At 39.2% G+C, this 20,283-nt stretch overlaps 1 protein-coding gene across 6 annotated transcripts; it reads left to right on the plus strand.

Moving 5' to 3' along the window:
* Positions 1 to 6,548: 6,548 nt before the first annotated feature.
* On the plus strand, positions 6,549 to 20,101 carry SRSF10 (serine and arginine rich splicing factor 10). Of its 6 annotated transcripts, XM_069578938.1 has the most exons (7): positions 6,550 to 6,871; positions 8,279 to 8,383; positions 12,196 to 12,299; positions 13,817 to 13,979; positions 14,200 to 14,253; positions 14,385 to 14,486; positions 17,753 to 20,101. In XM_069578938.1, exons 1-7 carry the CDS (start codon positions 6,807 to 6,809, stop codon positions 17,811 to 17,813), a joined length of 654 nt encoding a protein of 217 aa, XP_069435039.1. In that variant the 5' UTR covers positions 6,550 to 6,806; the 3' UTR covers positions 17,814 to 20,101. The 6 variants fall into 6 exon arrangements, with proteins under 6 accessions (XP_069435036.1, XP_069435037.1, XP_069435039.1 ...); XM_069578935.1 differs by lacking the exon at positions 14,385 to 14,486 and having other exon boundaries at positions 6,549 to 6,871; XM_069578936.1 differs by lacking the exon at positions 14,385 to 14,486 and having other exon boundaries at positions 6,549 to 6,871; positions 14,203 to 14,253.
* Positions 20,102 to 20,283: the final 182 nt, after the last annotated feature.

Here is a 20,283-nt window from a genome sequence, read left to right on the forward strand (position 1 = left end):
ACCATGGATGTGAAACCATGCAGGACCCTATGGGGCCTTCCTGGGACAGACCCCTCCCCATATCCTCTGCTGTAGGTAGCCCTCTTTGAAGGACCAAATAATAGTATCTCAAACGATTTTCCGAGATTTTCAGATGCTAAAACCCTCCACCAAATGGAAAAAATTAACCATTTGATGGTCATGAGCATGCAGCCCCAGACCTTCTGGCACCTAAAGATTGATCACCATCAACCAATGAGAGACATGCACACGAGGAGATCACACACCCTCTGACCCTCACCCCTCACCTGACCTTTAAACACGATTTATTGAAACCCTTCAGGGAGTTCAGGATCCGGCGACATGAGCCACCTGTTCCCCTTGCACGGCCTCACGATAAGCCTTTCTCTACTTAAAACTCCAATGTTTCAGTTTATTTGACCTCACTGTGCATCTGACACATGGTCTTGGAACTTGCATTCTGTAACAGAAACGTGCTGCCTAGGTCTCCCTTTTAGAGTGAGCCTCCTGCCTCCCCCCACCCAATGTGTAGTTAGCTAACAGCCTCAGCCACAGTGCCTTCAGGATCCAGTCCAAGAGCAGAAGACCAATGTCCCAGTTCAATCAATTAAGCAGATGAACTTCTCTCTGACAGCAAGCTGTTTCAGACCTTCTATTCAGGCTTTCCACTGACTGGATGAAGCCCACCCACATTAGGGAGGGCAAACTCCTTTACTCAGTCTACCTGATCAAATGTTAATCTCGTCCCAAAACAGACACACAGACACACAGACACAATGTTTGACCAAATATCTGGCACCACAAAACCTGGTCACGTTGCCTATGTCTGTCTACTCGTGCGTTGTGCTTCAGATAGTCTCTGACTTAGGCTCGCTGACACTCAAAAAACACGTAGATACTTTAAGCTTTTTTCACTTGGCCTGTCCTTACTCTGGGATTGGATAGTAGTTGATTGGCATCTTGGACAATATACAACTAATCTGATTAAAATTAAAACAAGCCAATTATGAACCATGTAAAACTAACCTGAAACTCAGTTTTATAAATATTGTGTACCTCACCGGCTTAAGAACTCCTTGAACACATGGGAACTGTCTTAAATTATCTTTTATCCCCTTAGCCTTATATATTGTCAGGAAGCCTCATAGTGTCTCAAAGTTTCAATCTCTTTATCTGTAGAATGGGGATTAAATGATCAAATTAGATAATGCAGATAAAATGATAAACAGTATATGGCATGTAGTTAGTTCTTGTCCAGTGTTCACTTTTATTGTCATCATCACCATTTCTACATAAATCAATCATGCTAAACTACATAGTAAAATGTATTCTTTAAATGTATCCACAACATCCTTACATTCCCTCTTATTCCTTACAAACAGAACTGAGTGTGGGGGGGCAGGTGGCGATTCAATTAGTATATGCCTTCCGAACTTTGTCCTACTCTTTCTTTTTTCTTGGGATGTAGACATGATGCCGGAAGCTCCAGCAGCTATTTTGTGACTATGAGGCAATTTGAGTATAGAAGCCAGCACTGGGGATAGTGGAAAAGAAAGAAGGAGCCTGCATAACCTGAAGCTGCCATACCACTCCTGGACTCCCCATTCCTGACTTCTCAACATACAAAAAGCAAATAAGTGAAACTCTAATTTGTTTAGACAATACTGTATACCTGTTTCTTCATCTATTAAATGGAGAGAATAATAGTAACTTAGTGTATAGGTTTGGTGTGAGGATTAAATAGTTAATACACATGACTAAAAATAATTGAAAACTATGAGCAGAATGACCTCTAAAAGTTGTAACAATCTGCTACTTCTTTCTCTTTTGTGAGAAAAATGTCTGGCATTTAAGTGCTCAATAATGTGTAAGCTATCATGAGCAACACTATTATTATTTCAAGTTTTTGTTATAGGTAATTTAATGCAGTTCATAATTAATACTGCAATGATTTAAAACTCTATTAAAACTATCTAATGGTCAGAGAAGATATTCTTTATAAAATGTTTAGTGAGAGAAAAAACACATTATTAAACTATATATATAGTATGACCCCAACTTAAACCATTATAGAAATGCTCAGAAATTTGAAAAAGTTTTAGAAAGAATTAGTTCTCAGTGATATGATCACAGGTGATGTTTGTTGTCTTTAAAGTTTCTCCATTTCCAAAATGTTAACAACAAACACAGAACATTTATAACTGGGAAAGATGTTATTCTGAGACATTAAAAGGAGGCTAAGCTATTACTTTGCCAACAAAGGTCCGTCTAGTCAAGGCTATGGTTTTTCCAGTGGTCATGTAGGGATGTGAGAGTTGGACTGGGAAGAAGGCTAAGCACCGAAGAATTGATGCTTTTGAACTGTGGTGTTGGAGAAAACTCTTGAGAGTCCCTTGGACTGCAAGGGGATCCAACTAGTCCATTCTAAAGGAGATCAGCCCTGGGTGTTCTTTGGAAGGAATGATGCTAAAGCTGAAACTCCAGTACTTTGGCCACCTCATGAGAAGAGTTGACTCAATGGAAAAGACTGATGCTGGGAGGGATTGGGGGCAGGAGAAGAAGGGGACGACAGAGGATGAGATGGCTGGATGGCATCACCGACTCGATGGATGTAAGTCTGAGTGAACTCCGTGAGTTGGTGATGGACAGGGAGGTCTGGCGTGCTACGATTCATGGGGTCGCAAAGAGTTGGACAGGACTGAGTGTCTGAACTGAACTGAAGATATAACAAGTGATTTTTATCTTAAGCAGGTTTAAAGTAGCAATCCATGTGCTAGCACAAATCATCTAAGGAATAAGATAAGTTGCATTAGTGGTGAATTCATTCACACAGCAGAGCTAGTGGGAGTTGGACTTCAAAAGAAGGGCCTGTACGTAGATAAACTGATACTAAGTTTATGAGTGTCCTAAAGTTTCTGACCCACAGGTAAGGAATGTCTAAAAGGGAACACCGAGTCCTTAGTGTGGGGAACTTGGCTTGCTGCCCACTCATTAGAGCGAGAGGGAAACACCAGGCATGACTTATTAAACACATTTAAAGAGCATGCTTCTAACTGATTGTTTGTTTATGGAGACAAGCAGTACCCAGCACCAGGCAGGGCAATTGTCTGAATTAAACAACTGTAGCAATAAACTTAAGCTTGATATACTGACTCAAGATTTTGATTTTGTTTATGGAGACAGGCTCATAACATCATTCAAGGCTTTAATAAAAACACAGAATTGATCCCTGAGTCTCCCTCCAACAAGCAGCACAGCCCTCTTGGGTGTGATGTCTGTACCCTCACCTACACATCAGGAGAGAGTTGTTTCAGCGTCAAGGAAATTCATAGGTATGTATTTTACACTTGGATTTTTGTGTGTGTGCATTTCTAAGAACAGAACGCAAGGAGCGTGGTTTTCTGATGCAAATCCCAATGAAATATAATTTCTTCAAGAAGCGAAGCAGTGCCAGCAGACGGTTTTCAGAGGTTAACATTTGGCTTTCAAAAAAATTACCAACTCTGGCATTGTGCTCGCAAATACGGTGCTCTTCACCACACGTGGAGGAAGTGTTGCTCTTCCAAAGTTCTCTGACGTCGCTCACTCCCCCCCCCCACCTGCCTCCGGCATGCCCACCACCACCTGCAGCAGATTGCTAGCTTGGTAAAGTGCCCAGCTCAAGCCCCAGCTGAAAGGGGCTTACTTCCTCTACTCCTCCCAATACCATCTCTTCAAGACTCTGGGATTCTAAAACACAAAATGTAAAGGGGCACTGGCATGCAACACAGAAAGCGATGCTCGTCAGTAAATATTTGCTCCTATTATTATATTCACTGGCTCCTGTTATTTCTCAAGGCATTAGGAGTCACAATAGTAATTGCTAACATTCAGGCCAGGCTTCAGTGGCCGTGGCGCCTGGGCAGTTGCTCGGGAGCCCACACTCGGAGCCACCTTGCCCTTGGCTTAGAGAGCTGCCATTGTCATCTTAATTTTTGAACATTTTCGATTTTCCCTGAGTCCCACAAATTATGTAGCCATCCCATTAACATTTATAGAGCACTCACTGTGCATCAGACTCTGTTCTAAACTTTTATCCATGTGTTAATTTCCTCATTGTTGTTTAGTGGCTAAGTTGTGTCCCACTTTCTGCAACCTCATGGATCGTAACCCACCAGGCTCCTCTGTCCATGGGATTTCCCAGGCAAGAATACTGGAGTGGGTTGCCATGTCCTTCTTCACGGAATCTTGCCAACCCAGGGATGGAAACTTGGCAAGTGGATTTTTTTTTTTTAACCCTTGAGCCACCAGGAAAGTCCAATTCCCTCATTATTGAAGGTAATTTACTGGAGTCTGTTTTCTAGCCAGTAAAAAGTGCTTGGCTTTGGAGGTGGGGAGTGGGAAGACACTTGTTCAGCAACTCTTTGTTTTTTAAAAGGGATTTTTTTCTTTTAACTCATATTACTATCTCTTTTATATCATAGATCTGCCATTATTTGTTGACTAGCTTGTTTTTTATGGGAACATAAGCTCCCTGATTTTTACCACTAAATTTACAGTATCTAATACAATATCTGATACACGATACATAATAATTACGTGTTTTAGTAAAGTAAGTGTCCAAAGCTTTTTAGAAAACATAAGGTTAGCAAAACAATGTCTCTGCAACAGAGACCAACAGACTATCACCATTCATGTCAAATCACTTCATTGCTATGGATGCTGATGCTGACTGATGTAAAAATGTTTTTTTTGGCCTTTTGTAAAACAAAAGCTCACTCAATTAAATAGTTATCGAGTCACTGCTATCTGCTTGGCAATGTGCTACATGCCAGAAGCATTCTAACAGATGGCCCCTCATCTCTAAAAGTTGAGTGTATCAGAGCAAGGAATGGTTCTCAAAGTGTGGTCTGGAAAGTGTCTCCAGAATCCTTTCAAAGGAGTTTCCAAGGTCAAAACTATACTAAACATCATTTGCCTTTTTCATATCTGTGGCCTACATGCTCAGTCGCCTCCAACTATTTGCAACCCCAGGGACTGTAGCCCGTCAGACTCCTCTGTCTGTGGGATTTTTCCAGGCAAGAATAGGGCAGTGGGCTGCCATTTCCTTCTTCAGGGGATCTTCCATACCCAAGGATCAAACCCACATCTCTTGCATCACCTGCATTGGCAGGCAGATTCTTTACTGCTGGTCCACCTGGGAATACATTGGTAGCAAGTAGATGTGAAAGTCGCTCAGCTGTGTCCAACTCTTTGTGATCCCATGGACTCTAGCTTGCCAGGCTCCTCTCTATGGGATTCTTCAGGCAAGAATACTGGGGTGGGCTTCCATTCCCTTCTCCAGGGGATCTTCCCAACCCAGGAATGGAACCCAGGTCTCCCACATTGCAGGCACCTTCTTTACCATCTAAGCCACCAGGGAAGCCCTTTCATGTCCAGTCTCTCACAGTTGCAGTTTCCCAGAGGCTACAAGATATGTGATGAAGGATGGTGGGATATGTGCTTGTGTGTTGTGTCAAAACTTTCTCCATTTTAAGTTCTAAGTTCAGTAAATATTAATAGCTATAACCCACATGTCTTCCCTGAGAGTTCAGTTGGTAAACAATCTGCCTGCAATGCAGGAGACCCGGGTTCTATTTCCTGCGTCGGGAAGATCCACTAGAGAAGGGATAGGCTACCCACTCCAATATTCTTGGGCTTCCCTTTGTAGCTCAGCTGGTAAAGAATCCGCTTGCAATTCGTAAGACCTGGGTTCCATCCCTGGGTTGGGAAGATCCCCTGGAGAAGGGAAAGGCTACCCACTCCAGTATTTTGGCCTGGAGAATTCGGGGTCGCAAAGAGTGGGACATGACTGAGAGACTTTCACTTTCACAACCCACATAAACCAACCTCTTTGAAGTCTTCCCATAATCTGTTAAAGAGTGTGAAGTTCTGAGACCAAAAAGTTGGAGAAACACTGCAATACAGAAACAAAGCACACTCAGGAAGCTGTTAGCAACAGAGACGGTGTAGATGACAATGGCGACTAGGATGTGAGGTTTGCGCCCCATTTTGGTAGGAACAGCCCAGGAAACTGCGTGGATAAGAGGAGGGAAAACGACCAAGAATGGTGGTGGCTAGGGGCCACCTGGGCAAAGGCGCTCAGGGAGTGAGCCGGCTGAAAGCACTGGAGAGGCAGGCCGATTTCTCTGCAAGGACACACACCTCCTTCCCTCTCACACTAATACCAGAGAGGCCGTAACTTCTTCTCTTGCAGGCCAGCAATCTAATGAAAGCCAGGAGGACATACCGTGGACCAGACAGAAAAAAAGGCCTGTCTCTCCGAATTATAACATTTAAAACTCTGTCCAGTTTGTAACGACTGTACAGTACAGCACACAAGTTAAAACATCTGCTTCCTGACTTGGGCGGGGTGAAGGAGAGGGGAAAGCGACCCAAGGCAGGAAAAGGCGGGAAAATAAAGCCTTAAAGAAAGAAAGAGCGGGCTGCTGGCAAGGGGGAGGAGATAGCTCAAGAAGCCAATGAATGAGACCGAGGCTGCGGTACGTACTCGGGCCGCCCGTGTGCGCAGGCGCACGCCTAGTAATCTCGCGGGAAAGAACCGTTGCAGGTCCCGGCGTGGAGCCCAGGTAGGAGGGGAGGGGATGGGGGAGCAGGAGTGAAGTCTCGCGAGAAGAGGCGGTCGCTGTAGCGGAGCCCTGTGGCTGTGTGTGTGTGTGTGTGTGTGTGTGTGTATGTGTGTCTGTGTCTGAGGAGGATCCGGCGCCGAAGCTGCGGACGGTTTGCTGAGCCCGTTAGTGTCCCTGCGGAGACTCAACGCCGGCGTCATGTCCCGGTACCTGCGCCCCCCCAACACGTCTCTCTTCGTGAGGAACGTGGCCGACGATACCAGGTATGTACAGGGGAGGCCGCAGGCGGTCGGGGAAGACCGGTGCGGCGACGCATGGGGCCTGGGTCGGGGGGAGGGGAAGGGGTGAAGATGGCGGGTACCGCGCGGGCTTTCGGGCCTCAACTAGGCCGCGCCGCCGTCTCAACCGCCGCGTGGGAGCGAGGGCGGCGGCCGCTGATCCTCCCAGGCGGTCGCGGGAGCGCGGCCCGCGTGGCGCGGGTTTCGGCCCCCTCCCCCTCCGCAGATGGGGGGGAGCCTTCCTCCTCGCTTCCTCTCTTCGGTTCCAGTCTCGGGTGTCCGCCGATCATCAGCTCCCCATTGATTTGAAGTTAACGTTCTTTGGGGTGCACGCCCCCTCGGTCCACAAGTTGTTTTTTTTTTTAGTTAAAATTGGTTTGCAGTAAAATAACGGGATCGGGGCGGGGGGTGGGGAGTGTGGCGTAGCATTTGCTACCCTTTTTGCTGTGTTATATTTGCCTCTCTTTTTTTTTTTTCTTTTGGTGTTGGAGATGTTTGGAGAAAAGGGATGTTGAGATTAGAGATTAGAAAAAATTCTCCCAGTGAGACGGTACGAAGTAGTCCTTCCCCTTTTCCGGGAAATGCCGATCACCCTTTGAAAACGGAGGTTTAGGAAGCTTCTACCATTAGGGCGTTGATAGCTAAATTGGATTAATCTGGACCGTCCCTTTGTTCTCGCCAATTCCCTTAATTGCTTGGAGTTGCGGTCAGAATTTTTTGGAAGAGATGTTACCAGATTTACGGTTTCACAAGTAACCACTCTACACACACACACACCATTTTGGTAGCCTTGTGTGATTTTTCTGTCTTAACTTTTAAGTAGGGAAAGTAAGCAATAGTAATTACTCTAGCTTCTAGGAAAATTTCCCCTTTATCTCATATTGACATTTATTGAGAAATTTTAAATATTTGTCTTTTTATTTTTCAAACCGTATTTACCTGTTAAATTTGGGGCTAAAAAAAGTGCTTGGTATTTTTCAGAATACTAGAGTTGCTTTAATGTTTTGTTTTAATTAACAATACTTACATACAATGTAATGTTAACTATACTTTTTATGAGAAGTTATGGAGGCTGTGGATAAAAGCAGTGAAGATTAAGTTGTAATCAGGTTTCCTTAAATATCTTGTTTTCCTGTTGATGTAAAAGACTAGTAGGTTTTATTACCAGCTCCTTTATTATGTTCCAAAATCATGGATTCTGGCTGTCCTTTCTCAAAAAGATACATGTTGTATATTTTTACAGTTGGCGCTCCCTATTTGTTTCAGGTCACCCAGGAACATAGCACAGTCCCTTTCATTATTTAAAATAGTACAGAAAAGAAACCTATTTCTTACAAAGAAACTGTTAAAAGCGTGAACATAAAGATCTGGCGTCTTCTTATGATGTTTTAGGTCTGAAGACTTACGTCGGGAGTTTGGTCGTTATGGTCCTATAGTTGATGTGTATGTTCCACTTGATTTCTACACTCGCCGTCCAAGAGGATTTGCATATGTTCAATATCCTTTCTTCAGATGGCTGATTAGTGAGGGGTGTTGAAGTTTGAAATTCAAGTTTTTGTAAGAGGTAACATCTAAAAAGTAGTTTTTTTGGTGTTTTTTTTTTTTTTTGGTCCTCTAATAAATGTTTTGTCTTCAGTTTTTTTCTAAATTAATTCTCACATTGTTCTTACTATTTCTTAAAGTTAATCCAAAAACAGTAAATTATTTAAATTCCCATTCATGCTGCTGAAACTCAAATCAATTATAATATGTGATTTAAATTTGAATACACTCTACCACCTCTAATGTAACTCAAATTAAAGGTTAATATGTTCTTGTGCTTAGCAATTTAAGTTTGGTATTCTTGTTTGTTAATTTGAATCACTTGATCAAAAACAGATTGTATAATAACAATGAGGTAAGCTTCTTTAATATTGTCCCCTAATTTGCTGTCCTCTGTTGTTACCTCAGAGAATGTAAAGCTGTACAGTTAATGGCGACCCCAAAGAGAAAGCATGAAAGAACCTTTAGAGTAGAGTTCAACACTTAAGGCAAGTAGACAAGCCAAAGACCTCTTAAGGATCAGGCTTGAAGAGAAGGGAGAGTTTGGGAAAAGAAAATATAAAGAAAAGCTGGAAGAAGGACAAGCCTAATGGGAGACAAAGCCTCGCTTTATCTACAAAAGGGGGAAAAGGTTGTTTTTCAAAGTTAAAGATAAAGCCATCTGTCATATTTGGCCAAGCATCTCATGACAAGTCCTTCTGACAAGCACTTAAAGAGTTAAAGGTCAAGATGAAGTTGAATGATGGCCAAGATTAAAGGAGTCATACCTGATGTATCCTACAGAATAACTATTTTCCTTGTTTTTTTTTCTTTTTTTCTTTTACTTTTTTTTTTTTTCCTAATGTTTTGTAAGCAGTTAATTTCCAAAATTTTTCCGGTTTGGTCTAGGGACAAAACCTGTAACTTGATTTTGTGGGCTTTTGATGTTGTGATGTGGTCTTGTATAAATGCATTCTCTCTTAGTTTGTCAAGTTAAAGTGTACCAGGATGTAATGTTGTTAAGCTTAAATTCAGCATATTTCTGCTTTGGACCAAGTGGTCAGGTGCCATAGGGTGGCAGGCAGGGCTGTTGGAGTAGCATGAGGTTCTGGAGTCAAACCAACTCCACAGAGGCATGCTGAAAGGGGACACAGGTGCATGGACTGGGGTTACTTAGAAACTGTTCTGGTGGTCTTAGAAGGTCATATCCACTAGGGATACTATCTGTTTATAGGTTTTTAAAGGGAATGCTAGTGGCACACACATTCTTTTAATATCTGAAGCTTAGTTCTGTGAAACTTGGTGCCCCTGAATGCTTTAGCACATACGATCAGTTGTCCCAGAATAGCTGCCGAAAGCCTTATCCTTGCTATAAGCACTAATTGGGATCTATGGGAAGTTGTTCCCTGGCCCAGAGTCTCAGGTGACATTCTTCCTTCCTGGAGATCATCTCGTGACAGCAGAAGTTTGGGCTGTGTGCTTAAATTCTTGCTGTTCACGTTCAGCGGGTCTCTGGAGACTTAGCTCTGGAGAGGCCTAGGGGAGATGCCCAAAGCTGCGACTCCTGCAGGGCCTCTGCTCAAGGACAGTTGTGAGAACTGGTTGCAGAGCTCTGTTACAGACAGGATAAGAGCTATATCTGACTTCTTTTTTGTTTGTTTGTTTGAAGTAGCAGTGTATTCTGGCTTAGAGTGTTGACCTGATTTTACCTGGTTTGGGGGTGGCCTGGGAACCAGGATCAGCAGTTTGACTCAGGAGTATGTGATACTTGAGCCAGAGAAGAGTTATTATTCAAAGGAATCTCAAGGCAAATTATAGCTATGTTTATATATATAAAATCTTTCTATGGTTTTAAAATAGTTAAAAAGAAATGGGTATCAGGATTTTGCAAAGACCTTAAGTATAAATTTCTTCATAACTGGCATCAGAATATTTGACTGCCTTTGTGTCATTCTCTTTTTTATCTGACCCCGTTCCCAACTAACTGTCTCATGGTAAGGTAGAGCCTTACCATGATTCCTCTAACCCAGGGTTCTGTTTTTGAGGATAGCCTCAGATGGTGATTGGCTCTCATTAATAATTTTTATGCTTCATGGTCTAAATCCTTTATTTTGTCTCAAAGTAGTATACCATTAAATGACCTTGTTCTTTTCAATTATTTTAAAGCCCAACTGCGTTAACCTGGAGGAGTGTTTGGTTATAGTAGTCCGGGCTGTAAACTCGCTATCAACCTTTGTCTTTTCATGATGAAAGCCTCATGATGTAAGACTTGAGAAAACCTCTCCTTCACTACACATAATAGCCTCAGGAAAAGAGAACTGGGACCCTGCTGTGGTCCTTAAGTCCTTTCAGAACAAAAAAATTGCAAATATAGTGAGACCTTTTAGTCTCTGGAGTAAGAGAATATTAATATCAGTCTTGAAGGGACTGTATCACTTTGGGATGTTTTTAATCAACACTTAAGATCTGAACTCCTCTCAAATTTAAGAAATAGAAATGGACAAGTTAGAACAGTGAATTTTAGTACAGAATGAAAATCCACACGCAGACCTAGCCTAAGTCCACTTCAGAAGCTTTCCCGTTAAACACTGCTTTCAATATGTGCTTGGCTTCTATTAGAATGGTGGTTTTAGGAAAGGAACTAAATTTGGCCAGAAGAATTTTGTAAAGCTTACATTGACTGGGGAGAACAAGACAACTTGGCCTCTCAGATCAAAAGCTGGGTACCAGCAATGGCACCCCACTCTGGTACTCTTGCCTGGAAAATCCCATGGACGGAGGAGCCTGGTGGGCTGCAGTCCATGGGATCACTGAGGGTCAGACACAACTGAGCGACTTCACTTTCACTTTTCACTTTCATGCATTGGAGAAGGAAATGGCAACCCACTCCAGTGTTCTTGCCTGGAGAATCCCAGGGACGGGGGAGCCTGATGGGCTGCCGTCTATGGGGTTGCACAGAGTTGGACAGACTGAAGTGACTTAGCAGTAGCAGTAGCAACAACTCCTGCTTTGGGCTTAAAAGTATTATCTTGAAATTCTCAAATTGAAAACCAGTCCCAAACCCATTTCCTCATGGGAAGCTTTATGCTTAAGTGTCATGGTTAGGGCTTTCTGGTCCAGGAATCTTTAGAAATGGTCTGTAATTTCTTGACAGCGTGCTTTTATAGTCTGTGCATGGATGTAATGTGCTTCTGGTATAGTGATGTCTTTAGTATTGCTTGATTCTGTCCTTGATAACTGCAAGTGGCTAGCATATCAGTCTTCTCAGCGTGGTATATAGTAAGACAGCTACATGAAATAATTAGATATGTCTGAAAAAATAGCAAGATTAATTTGAGGTTAATGCTTTCATTTCTTGTATATTCCGCTTGCTTACACAAGAACTATTGGCATTTTTTTTTTCATTTGAAACAAAAATACGAAAAACAGTTTTGGTTTTATTTTAAGAAATTTTTGTTTTGGCATACAACATAAAATTGGCATTTGTTTTTCTATTTTGTCTTTTTCTGTAAAATTCTTAAAACAGGAAAATCCTGATGGGATTACTTGGTAGTTCAGCTATAACAGACTTTATATCAATTATAACTTTATAATATGTGTTCACATGTGTTTTCAACCACAAGTGCTTTAATACTGTGAAGTGTTTATAGCTGAATTAACCAACTAGTTAGTGGGGTCTTGATTTTCTAGAATAATGTTGAGAGATTGCAAATTGTTCCAGACTTACCAACTGAACTCATTCATTATCAAAGTTTGCAAAACTTCCCGAGCCCCTTAACATTTAGCACATTTGAGGATGTTCGTGATGCTGAAGATGCTTTACATAATTTGGACAGAAAGTGGATTTGTGGACGCCAGATTGAAATACAGTTTGCACAGGGGGATCGAAAGAGTAAGTATAAGGACTCTTATGTCTAATACATGTAAAATACATCATATTTAGACACTGTTTTGAGAATGCTTCTTGGAAATATTTGTGCAATATGTCTATCTGTTCAAAACCAAAAATGATAGTTTGGGGGAATTCTTGAATACTTTGCAGAATTTCAAGGTAGACATAAGGATTTAGAATGCATTGATTAGAATCCCTGAAGTATGTTTGGACTCTTAAGAAAGTGGATGGATCATTATTATCAGTTAGGGCATGTTTAATATACTGATTGTGTAATCGAAAGGGATAAAATTTGTAAAGTTTTGGTTCTCTTGAGCTGTTTCCCTTCCTTATAAAGATCATCATTGTATATTGAGTAATTATGTAGGTGACTGGCTGTGGAAGTTGACACACTGGGAAAGAGTATATAGATTAAACCTAGAATAGATGCTTTTATTGGTACTTGATTTTTGTTAATGCAGGCATACACCAGGTGTTGGCTGCATGCTAATAAGGCAGAAGTACAGGCTTTGCAGTCAGATGGACCTGGGTTTAAATTCTGGCTTAACCTTTATGTTACCTTAAGCAAGGTAGTAAAAGATAGAGATTAAAATAGTTACTGAAGAGACGAGGATCACTTAGGTAGATACAAGCTATTGGTAATTCTCTAGTTCTTGGATTGGATGATAGGTTCCTGGGTAGTCACTGTTATTATTTATACCTTCATACACACATACATAAAGTATACGTAAATCTGCTTCATAGGATCAAATGAGATTAATGAAAGGATTGAGGCCTGTCCAAGGATATGAGTATCTAAGGCATTCAGCTTCCCTCATAGCTCAGTTGGTAAAGAATCTGCCTGCAGTGCAGAAGACTCAGGTTGGATTCCTGGGTCAGGAAGATCCCCTGGATTAGGAAATGGCAACCCACTCCAGTATTCTTGCGTGGAGCATGGACAGAGGAGCCTGGCAGGCTACAGTCCATGGGGTCACAACAGTCGGACACGACTTAGTGACTAAACCACCACCAAGGCATTCAGCAAGTGTTAGTTTTCTTTGTCATGGTTTCTCAGAACTATATAACTAAATGTATGTTGTTGCATTTTGACACTACATATTGTTCATAGGCCACCATTAAGTATTTTGTCATTGTTAATTGTGTTCCAGCTAAGTGGAAACTATGGTGAGATTGTTCCAAATTAGCATGTGGTTCAAAAGTCATTTGTGTTTTAATTTGGGATTTTAAAAATATTTTCCTGATGTTAAAGTAGTTGGCTTATTTTGGACAACAAACTAGATGTGAGAGGTCTTTGGGGAAAAAAAAAAATTGAGATATTTGAGAGTATCATTTTTAACATAAAACCATCTCCTAATAGCCTTGCTTGAAAATAAATACCTTTTCCAAGATGCTCACAGTTAGCCTTGACACAGATTTGGGGGCAAAAGGGAAAGTGATACAGGAAATTTTCCTATAATTTGAAGGCTTAAATATTAAATTTTTGATGTTTGTAAATATTTCCCTTCTCTGTTTCAAAGCTCCAAATCAAATGAAAGCCAAGGAAGGGAGGAATGTGTATAGTTCTTCACGCTATGATGATTATGACAGATACAGACGTTCTAGAAGCCGAAGTTATGACAGAAGAAGATCAAGAAGTCGGTCCTTCGATTACAACTATAGAAGATCTTATAGTCCTAGAAAGTAAGTGATGTGTACCACAGTGATCTGTTAGAAAAACTTTGTTAGTCTTTAATTTTTTTTAATCTTTTTGTATACTTTTTAATTATGTATATTGTATGCTTCATTGAGACTTAAAATATTTTTACTACTTTATTTTTAAAAGTTTTATGGTTCACTTTTTAAATTAGAAACTTATAAATAGACATGTGTCACTGTTTGCTTTTTCTGATGTACTTTTTAGCAGTAGACCGACTGGAAGACCACGGCGTAGCAGAAGCCATTCCGACAATGATAGGTAAATAACTTTGCTTTGAAAAAGACTTTATACATTTTTCAATTTCAGAGTGAACTTTTGCTCTAAAAACAAATTTGATTAATATAGAATCTAATTTTTACTCTAATTGTATTTCTCCTCTGTTTTGAAAGATTCAAACACCGAAATCGATCTTTTTCAAGATCTAAATCCAATTCAAGATCACGGTCCAAGTCCCAGCCCAAGAAAGAAATGAAGGCTAAATCACGTTCTAGGTCTGCATCTCACACCAAAACTAGAGGCACCTCTAAAACAGATTCCAAAACACATTATAAGTCTGGCTCAAGATATGAAAAGGAATCAAGGAAAAAAGAACCACCTAGATCCAAATCTCAGTCAAGATCACAGTCTAGGTCTAGGTCAAAATCTAGGTCAAGGTCTTGGACTAGTCCTAAGTCCAGTGGCCACTGATAGTATAAACCATGATATTTTTAGGCATGTATCATTCATTTACTCATAGTTTGGTTTACTTAAATTATCAGGAATACAATGTTGCAATGATGCTTAAAAAACACTTGTCAGTTTTCCCTGTACCAGGCAATGGTTATAATTAAAATGATATGCTGTTGAGAAGCCACTCTTAAGAGTCCAGTTTGTTTAATGTTATGGGCAGCTACCAATTCGTGGTGTCTCTGTATATTTTTGTAAAGATTCTCATTTTTTATGCTTGAAGTATTGGTGAAAAGATGTTGGTTGACCATAATTTGCAACATTGTCTTATTAAAAATAAACTTTCATATCCATACTTGGTAGAACTGTTAACCTAGAAATGTAGCTTGCTAATAAGATAGAATGATAAAAAAGTGAAGTTGTAGCCACAGTACAACACTGACCGACCAGACACATTTAGGTTCAGGGTGGACCTGTTTGTCTTGTCAAGATGTCTAGGCCCGTGATGGTAATTTATGGCACAGTGTGGAATAGTTCTTTTGTTAACCCCCACTGTCCTGGAAAATGACAAGTGGGTTAAGTAGCATTTTTCAGGCAGATTGTTTGATTGAAACAAGGAGCCTTCACTTTCCTGGTTTCTATGAAGATTTGGAACCATACAAACGTCGGAAAAACTCACCTTAAAACTTGGGCAGGTTGATGATGGCAGAAATAATTTTAAGGGGAAAAGAATGCTCTTATGTAGTTACTCTCAACTTTAAGGAGCGTTGTTGACCATAATATTGCATAGTTTTCTTACTGCTGTTAAAAGCAAGTAAAGTGTTTCAAAGGAGGTTTTGTTTGTGAGTGTGCATAGTGTAAGAGGACTGAATTTTGATGCTTAAAGCACTTGGTGTGTGCATTTGTATCAAAATGTGCCCATCTCTTTATGAAGGAAGCTTGTTCTTCACACCTCAGTTTATTTAACGTGAGGCAAGTTAAAAAAACAACACTCCCATTCTAAGTGATTCTCTGGTGCCATGAGATTTAAAATAACTTTGAAAAAAATTAATTTCAAGAAAGTCACATCTCTTTGAGTTTTTGATTGATTACCAGTGTAGTACCTGATAAAAATAAGAGAATAATACCCTACTCTATAAAAATTTCTAACATCTCTCTGTGAGATCATGTGGGGGCAATAAAAAGTGACTTGATATGTCCAGTCTCATTTCAGAGTAAAAGCTAGCATCTTTAAAATTTTAGATTGCTTGCTTACAGGCATAAGTAAGAAATGCTGTGGGGAAACTATCCCTTTTAGAGGATTACTTTTTTCAGTTTTGGTTTTAGAGATCTAGGCCTTGCCTGTAAAGAACAAAAGGTGGTTTTTAAATACTGTTTGTGGAATGTGTTTAAAGGATTGATTCTAGAACCTTTGTATATTTGATAGTATTTCTAACTCATTTCTTTACTGTTTGCAGTTAATGTTCATGTTCTGCTATGCAATCATTTATATGCACGTTTCTTTAATTTTTTTAGATTTTCCTGGATGTATAGTTTAAACAAAAAGTCTATTTAAAACTGTAGCAGTAGTTCGCAGTTCTAGCAAAGAGGAAAGTTGTGGGGTTAAACTTTGTATTTTCTTTCTTATAGAAGCTTCTAAAAAGGTATTTTTATATGTTCTTTTTAACAAATATTGTGTACAACCTTTAAAACATCAATGTTTGGATCAAAACAAGACCCAGCTTATTTTCTGCTTGCTGTAAATTAAGCAAACATGCTATAATAAAAACAAAATGAAGGAAATAATGATTAACTGGAATTATTATAGTTTTGAATGAGATTCTAAAATAACAGTGGAAACAGTTCTTTGTAGATTCAGGAGCATTTTAAATCAGTGTTGCACTAGGCACAACTTTTACTTTGGAAATGATAGAACTTGCCAGAAAGGGACATCCTTTACATAGTACTTAAAATTTCCTGTGTAATTTCAAAAGTTGTTTCATGATTGCATATTAAACCCCTCGGGTTAAATAACTTAGGTTACTTGTATTAAGATATGCATTAAAATGAAATGTGAGTCAGATTTTTAAGTTTATATTTTCATTATTAGATGGACCAATAATTCTACTCGTCCCCATCCTAAACAAGATGGATTGGGCTTTATCTTTATGGCATGATTTAAAATATTTTTGCGTTCAGTGTTGGTGAGCACTTAATGTTAAGTGATAATCACTGTGGGAAACTGGTTTAGGTGTTTTGTGGTCTGAGTTCTAGCTTTATAATGAAAACAAGTATAGCTGATATTATGATGTGCCAGACACTGTTCTAAAGTTTTATGTATTAATTCATTTACTCATCATGAACTCTGTAAGAAAGATACTTTTATTTTCTCCATGTCACAGATGATAAACTGAGGCACAAAGAAAAAGCTATAAAAGGCAGATGCAGGATTTGAGCTCAGGCCTGATCCTTAGATGATTATTTTTTTTTTTTTAGTGGACTATAAATAGCGTAGATTGAGGAAATAACCCATTGAAATTGTTCTCAGTCCATATAGGATTAGAAGGCCTGATGTTTTCAGTTTTTTTATGTGTCACTTATTTTTAGACTTTCTTGAGAACTTTATATTATTTCTAAAGTGACATGTTTAACATGGCTTCAAAGGGACTATTTTATAGTTGAACCCATGATAGGGATCCTACTGATACTTGAGGATCCTTATAGAGGGCTTGAATGTTGGGTTACATAGTTGCATAATTACTGAGTATGTACTGTGTGTCTGGCACAACCCATTATTGGAGTAGAACATATCAAGACTCAAGTGAGAGCTGACAGTTCACCTCTCTTTTTACTTAAGATCTCGCTGCATTTTTTTTTTTTTTGAAGCCAAGTAAACAAGAAGAATAATGACAGATAATGCTTAAGGAAAGGTGCTACATAGAGTATGAGCTCTTAAGTTACAACCCAGGAAAAAGACCTGGGAACTATTATACTATTCTCTTGAAAATTTGGCCCTGTAAGCTGCTACATCCAGTTCAACTAACAAAATCCTGTATACCACAGAGAAGAATAAAGAAAAACCAAACTGACAAACATCCTTCTTTTATTTAAGACCAAACTGCAGCTGGAATACCCAGTACAGTTCTGCTTACTACACTTCAAGAAAGATCTGAGAAAGCGGAAAAAGAACCAAAGAAGGGCAGTTCAAGCGACCAAAGGGTGGGTGGAAGGTGCTGCAGTATGAATACTGTACGAATATTTTGACTCTGGTCTGAAAAGATAAAAGAATGTTATGGAAACTACATGGAATATTTGAAGTCCCTTCAAGTTTGAAAGTAAGCATTTTAGGACAAATAAAAGGAAATTCAACTTTGTACTTGTGGAAACTAATCCCTAAATCTGAATAGGTTTATACTGATTCATGGGTAACAGGTCCATGTTAAATTATTGGAAACTAGGATGTCTGAATATCAAGGAAGACAGCCATAGTCTCTTACAGTGCCTCTATTGGTCTGTCTCAAAGTGAATTGGGTGAGAAAAGGTATGGTCCAATATAAACTTGGTTATCTCTTAAAGTCAGTTCTATTTTTGCTATTGGGAAATCTTGCCTTTGTTTATTATTCCAGTGCCAGTGTTTTCTGCTAATGCTTTGCTTTGTTGGCATCTGAGTTTCCTTACTTGTATGCCATATGTGGTTTACATCTTCCTTAAACACGCTCCCTTGTAAATTCCAATTATGATACTTGACATCCAGCTAAGAGGGTCCATCTCTTCTCACCTCTTTCCTAGTCAGTATATACAGCAAACATTTACTGAGCCCTTATTATGCCCCCAAAATTGTACTGGGTAACTGGGGAGAAAAACAGATAAAACTCACTTATTCAATAAATGTCTACTGAGCACAATCTAGTGAATCATAACAGTGTGGCCTCATTGTCTTGTTTGAGGTGTATTATAACAATATTTTACACCATTTATATCCTATGTAATTATAAAATCCAATATACTATCAAAGAAGCAATTTTGTGGTTATTTGCCATTTAAAAGTATCCAGTATTTGTTTGCATCCCATTAATACAAATAATGAAAAAAATGATTTGTTTTAATCTGTAATAAACTGATTTATTGTGCAGTGACTGTAATATACTAGAGTTATATTTAATTGTTAACTCTGCCTCCTCAAACACATATTAGGCAACAATCCCCAAAATAAGTATTTAACTTTGCATCAGATGTAAAGGAGACTCTGGGTGCTATAATTAAGATTATTTTGAGGCAGACAGAGAGCTGTTAATTCCCAACTGATTTAGTATGTTCTGTAATTGAGAAAATGTTCACCAAATTATACTTTTTAGTGATTTACATGTACATTTTATAGGGGACATGTTCTGTGTATAGTGAATAAATAACTTTTGTAGTATCACAAAATGTTTTGGATTCCTTAGTTCCTCATTAGGATGTACAGTTTACCTATACATTGATTTCATCACTTGCATATTATATTTTTGTCTTATTTCTGCTGCATTTAAAACTTTTTATCTAAAGTTATTCACCTAAAAATACAGAAGTGTTTAAGCCTTTATAAAGATTTTGAAAATATAGCAGAATACATATAAGGGAGATGTGAAATGGAGGTATTTTTACCCCTGCTTCATTTTTTAATATTTCAAACTTGCATAAGACCACACAGCACGTAAGTGGCAGATACTAGTTAGTGTCCATGGTTTTTCATTTGGTTCATCTGTTTAAATCAAATAGGTAAATTTAATAACTTACACAATTAATACAGTGGAATCTAGAATTCACTTGCAAGATTTAATAGATTTATGAACACAATTACAAAGAGTTTTTTTGAACTTTCTTGGATGAAAAAGAGGTTAAATGTAATCCAAGATCAGCTGTTGGCAGCAGCTGTCACTCACTTTCCAATCTAGCTTTCCAAATTTCGATCACATTGTATTGCATTTTGAACATTTTTGTTTACAAAATCCTGAGATATTTTGAAGTGGGGAGGCTGTGAACTTGAACAGCACAGTGGTAGCTCAGGAGAACAGTGTTCAACTAAGAGGTCTGTCAAAGCTTTTTACACCTGGAATCCCAGGTGTAACTGTCCTCATTGATAAATGAAGTCAGCAGCCTATTCACAACTACTGTTATCTATCTGTAAAACAGCTAGCTGCTATGGAAAAGGTTCCTTTTGGGTTTTCTCTTTGTCCCTCCTTTAGCAGTGTTGGTTATGTTCATTGTGTTGTTCCTCTGTATTCCTAACAGTTGTTTCACCCTTATGTTAAAGGTGGGATTCTTTTCATATTTGGCCTAAAAAGCAAGGTGTGTAAATTGATTATTGATAATTGACAGAGTAGTTTGTAAAGAAGTAAAAGGCCTTTTTGTGTCTAGTTTTTTGTAGAGCACATCTCTGAATGCTAGATAATGAAATAAAACTGGTCAAGGATCCAAAAAATCTTGAATTTTTTTTATTTTTTTTAGGTTTAGCTCTGCCTGACAGATTTGTGACTGGGTAGGCTTTCCTCATTTGTGTAAGAGGTTGGAGATGTACTTTATCCCACTTATTTTACAAAGTAATTGCCTATGAGAATACAGTTAAAGAAACACTAGAAAACTTACCCAAAACCCTTTGGTTTT

The sequence above is a fragment of the Ovis canadensis genome, chromosome 2, assembly GCF_042477335.2.
Source record: "Ovis canadensis isolate MfBH-ARS-UI-01 breed Bighorn chromosome 2, ARS-UI_OviCan_v2, whole genome shotgun sequence".
In the NCBI taxonomy this organism is placed as follows: domain Eukaryota; kingdom Metazoa; phylum Chordata; class Mammalia; order Artiodactyla; family Bovidae; genus Ovis; species Ovis canadensis.

Bases quoted from the DNA above. Each gene is read 5' to 3' on its own strand.
- SRSF10 (XM_069578933.1), top strand. From the start codon at position 6,807: ATGTCCCGGTACCTGCGCCCCCCCAACACGTCTCTCTTCGTGAGGAAC. The intron at 6,872-8,278 runs GTATGTACAGGG...ATGATGTTTTAG, and splicing joins AACGTGGCCGACGATACCAG to GTCTGAAGACTTACGTCGGG. The intron at 8,384-12,195 runs ATATCCTTTCTT...AACATTTAGCAC, and splicing joins AGAGGATTTGCATATGTTCA to ATTTGAGGATGTTCGTGATG.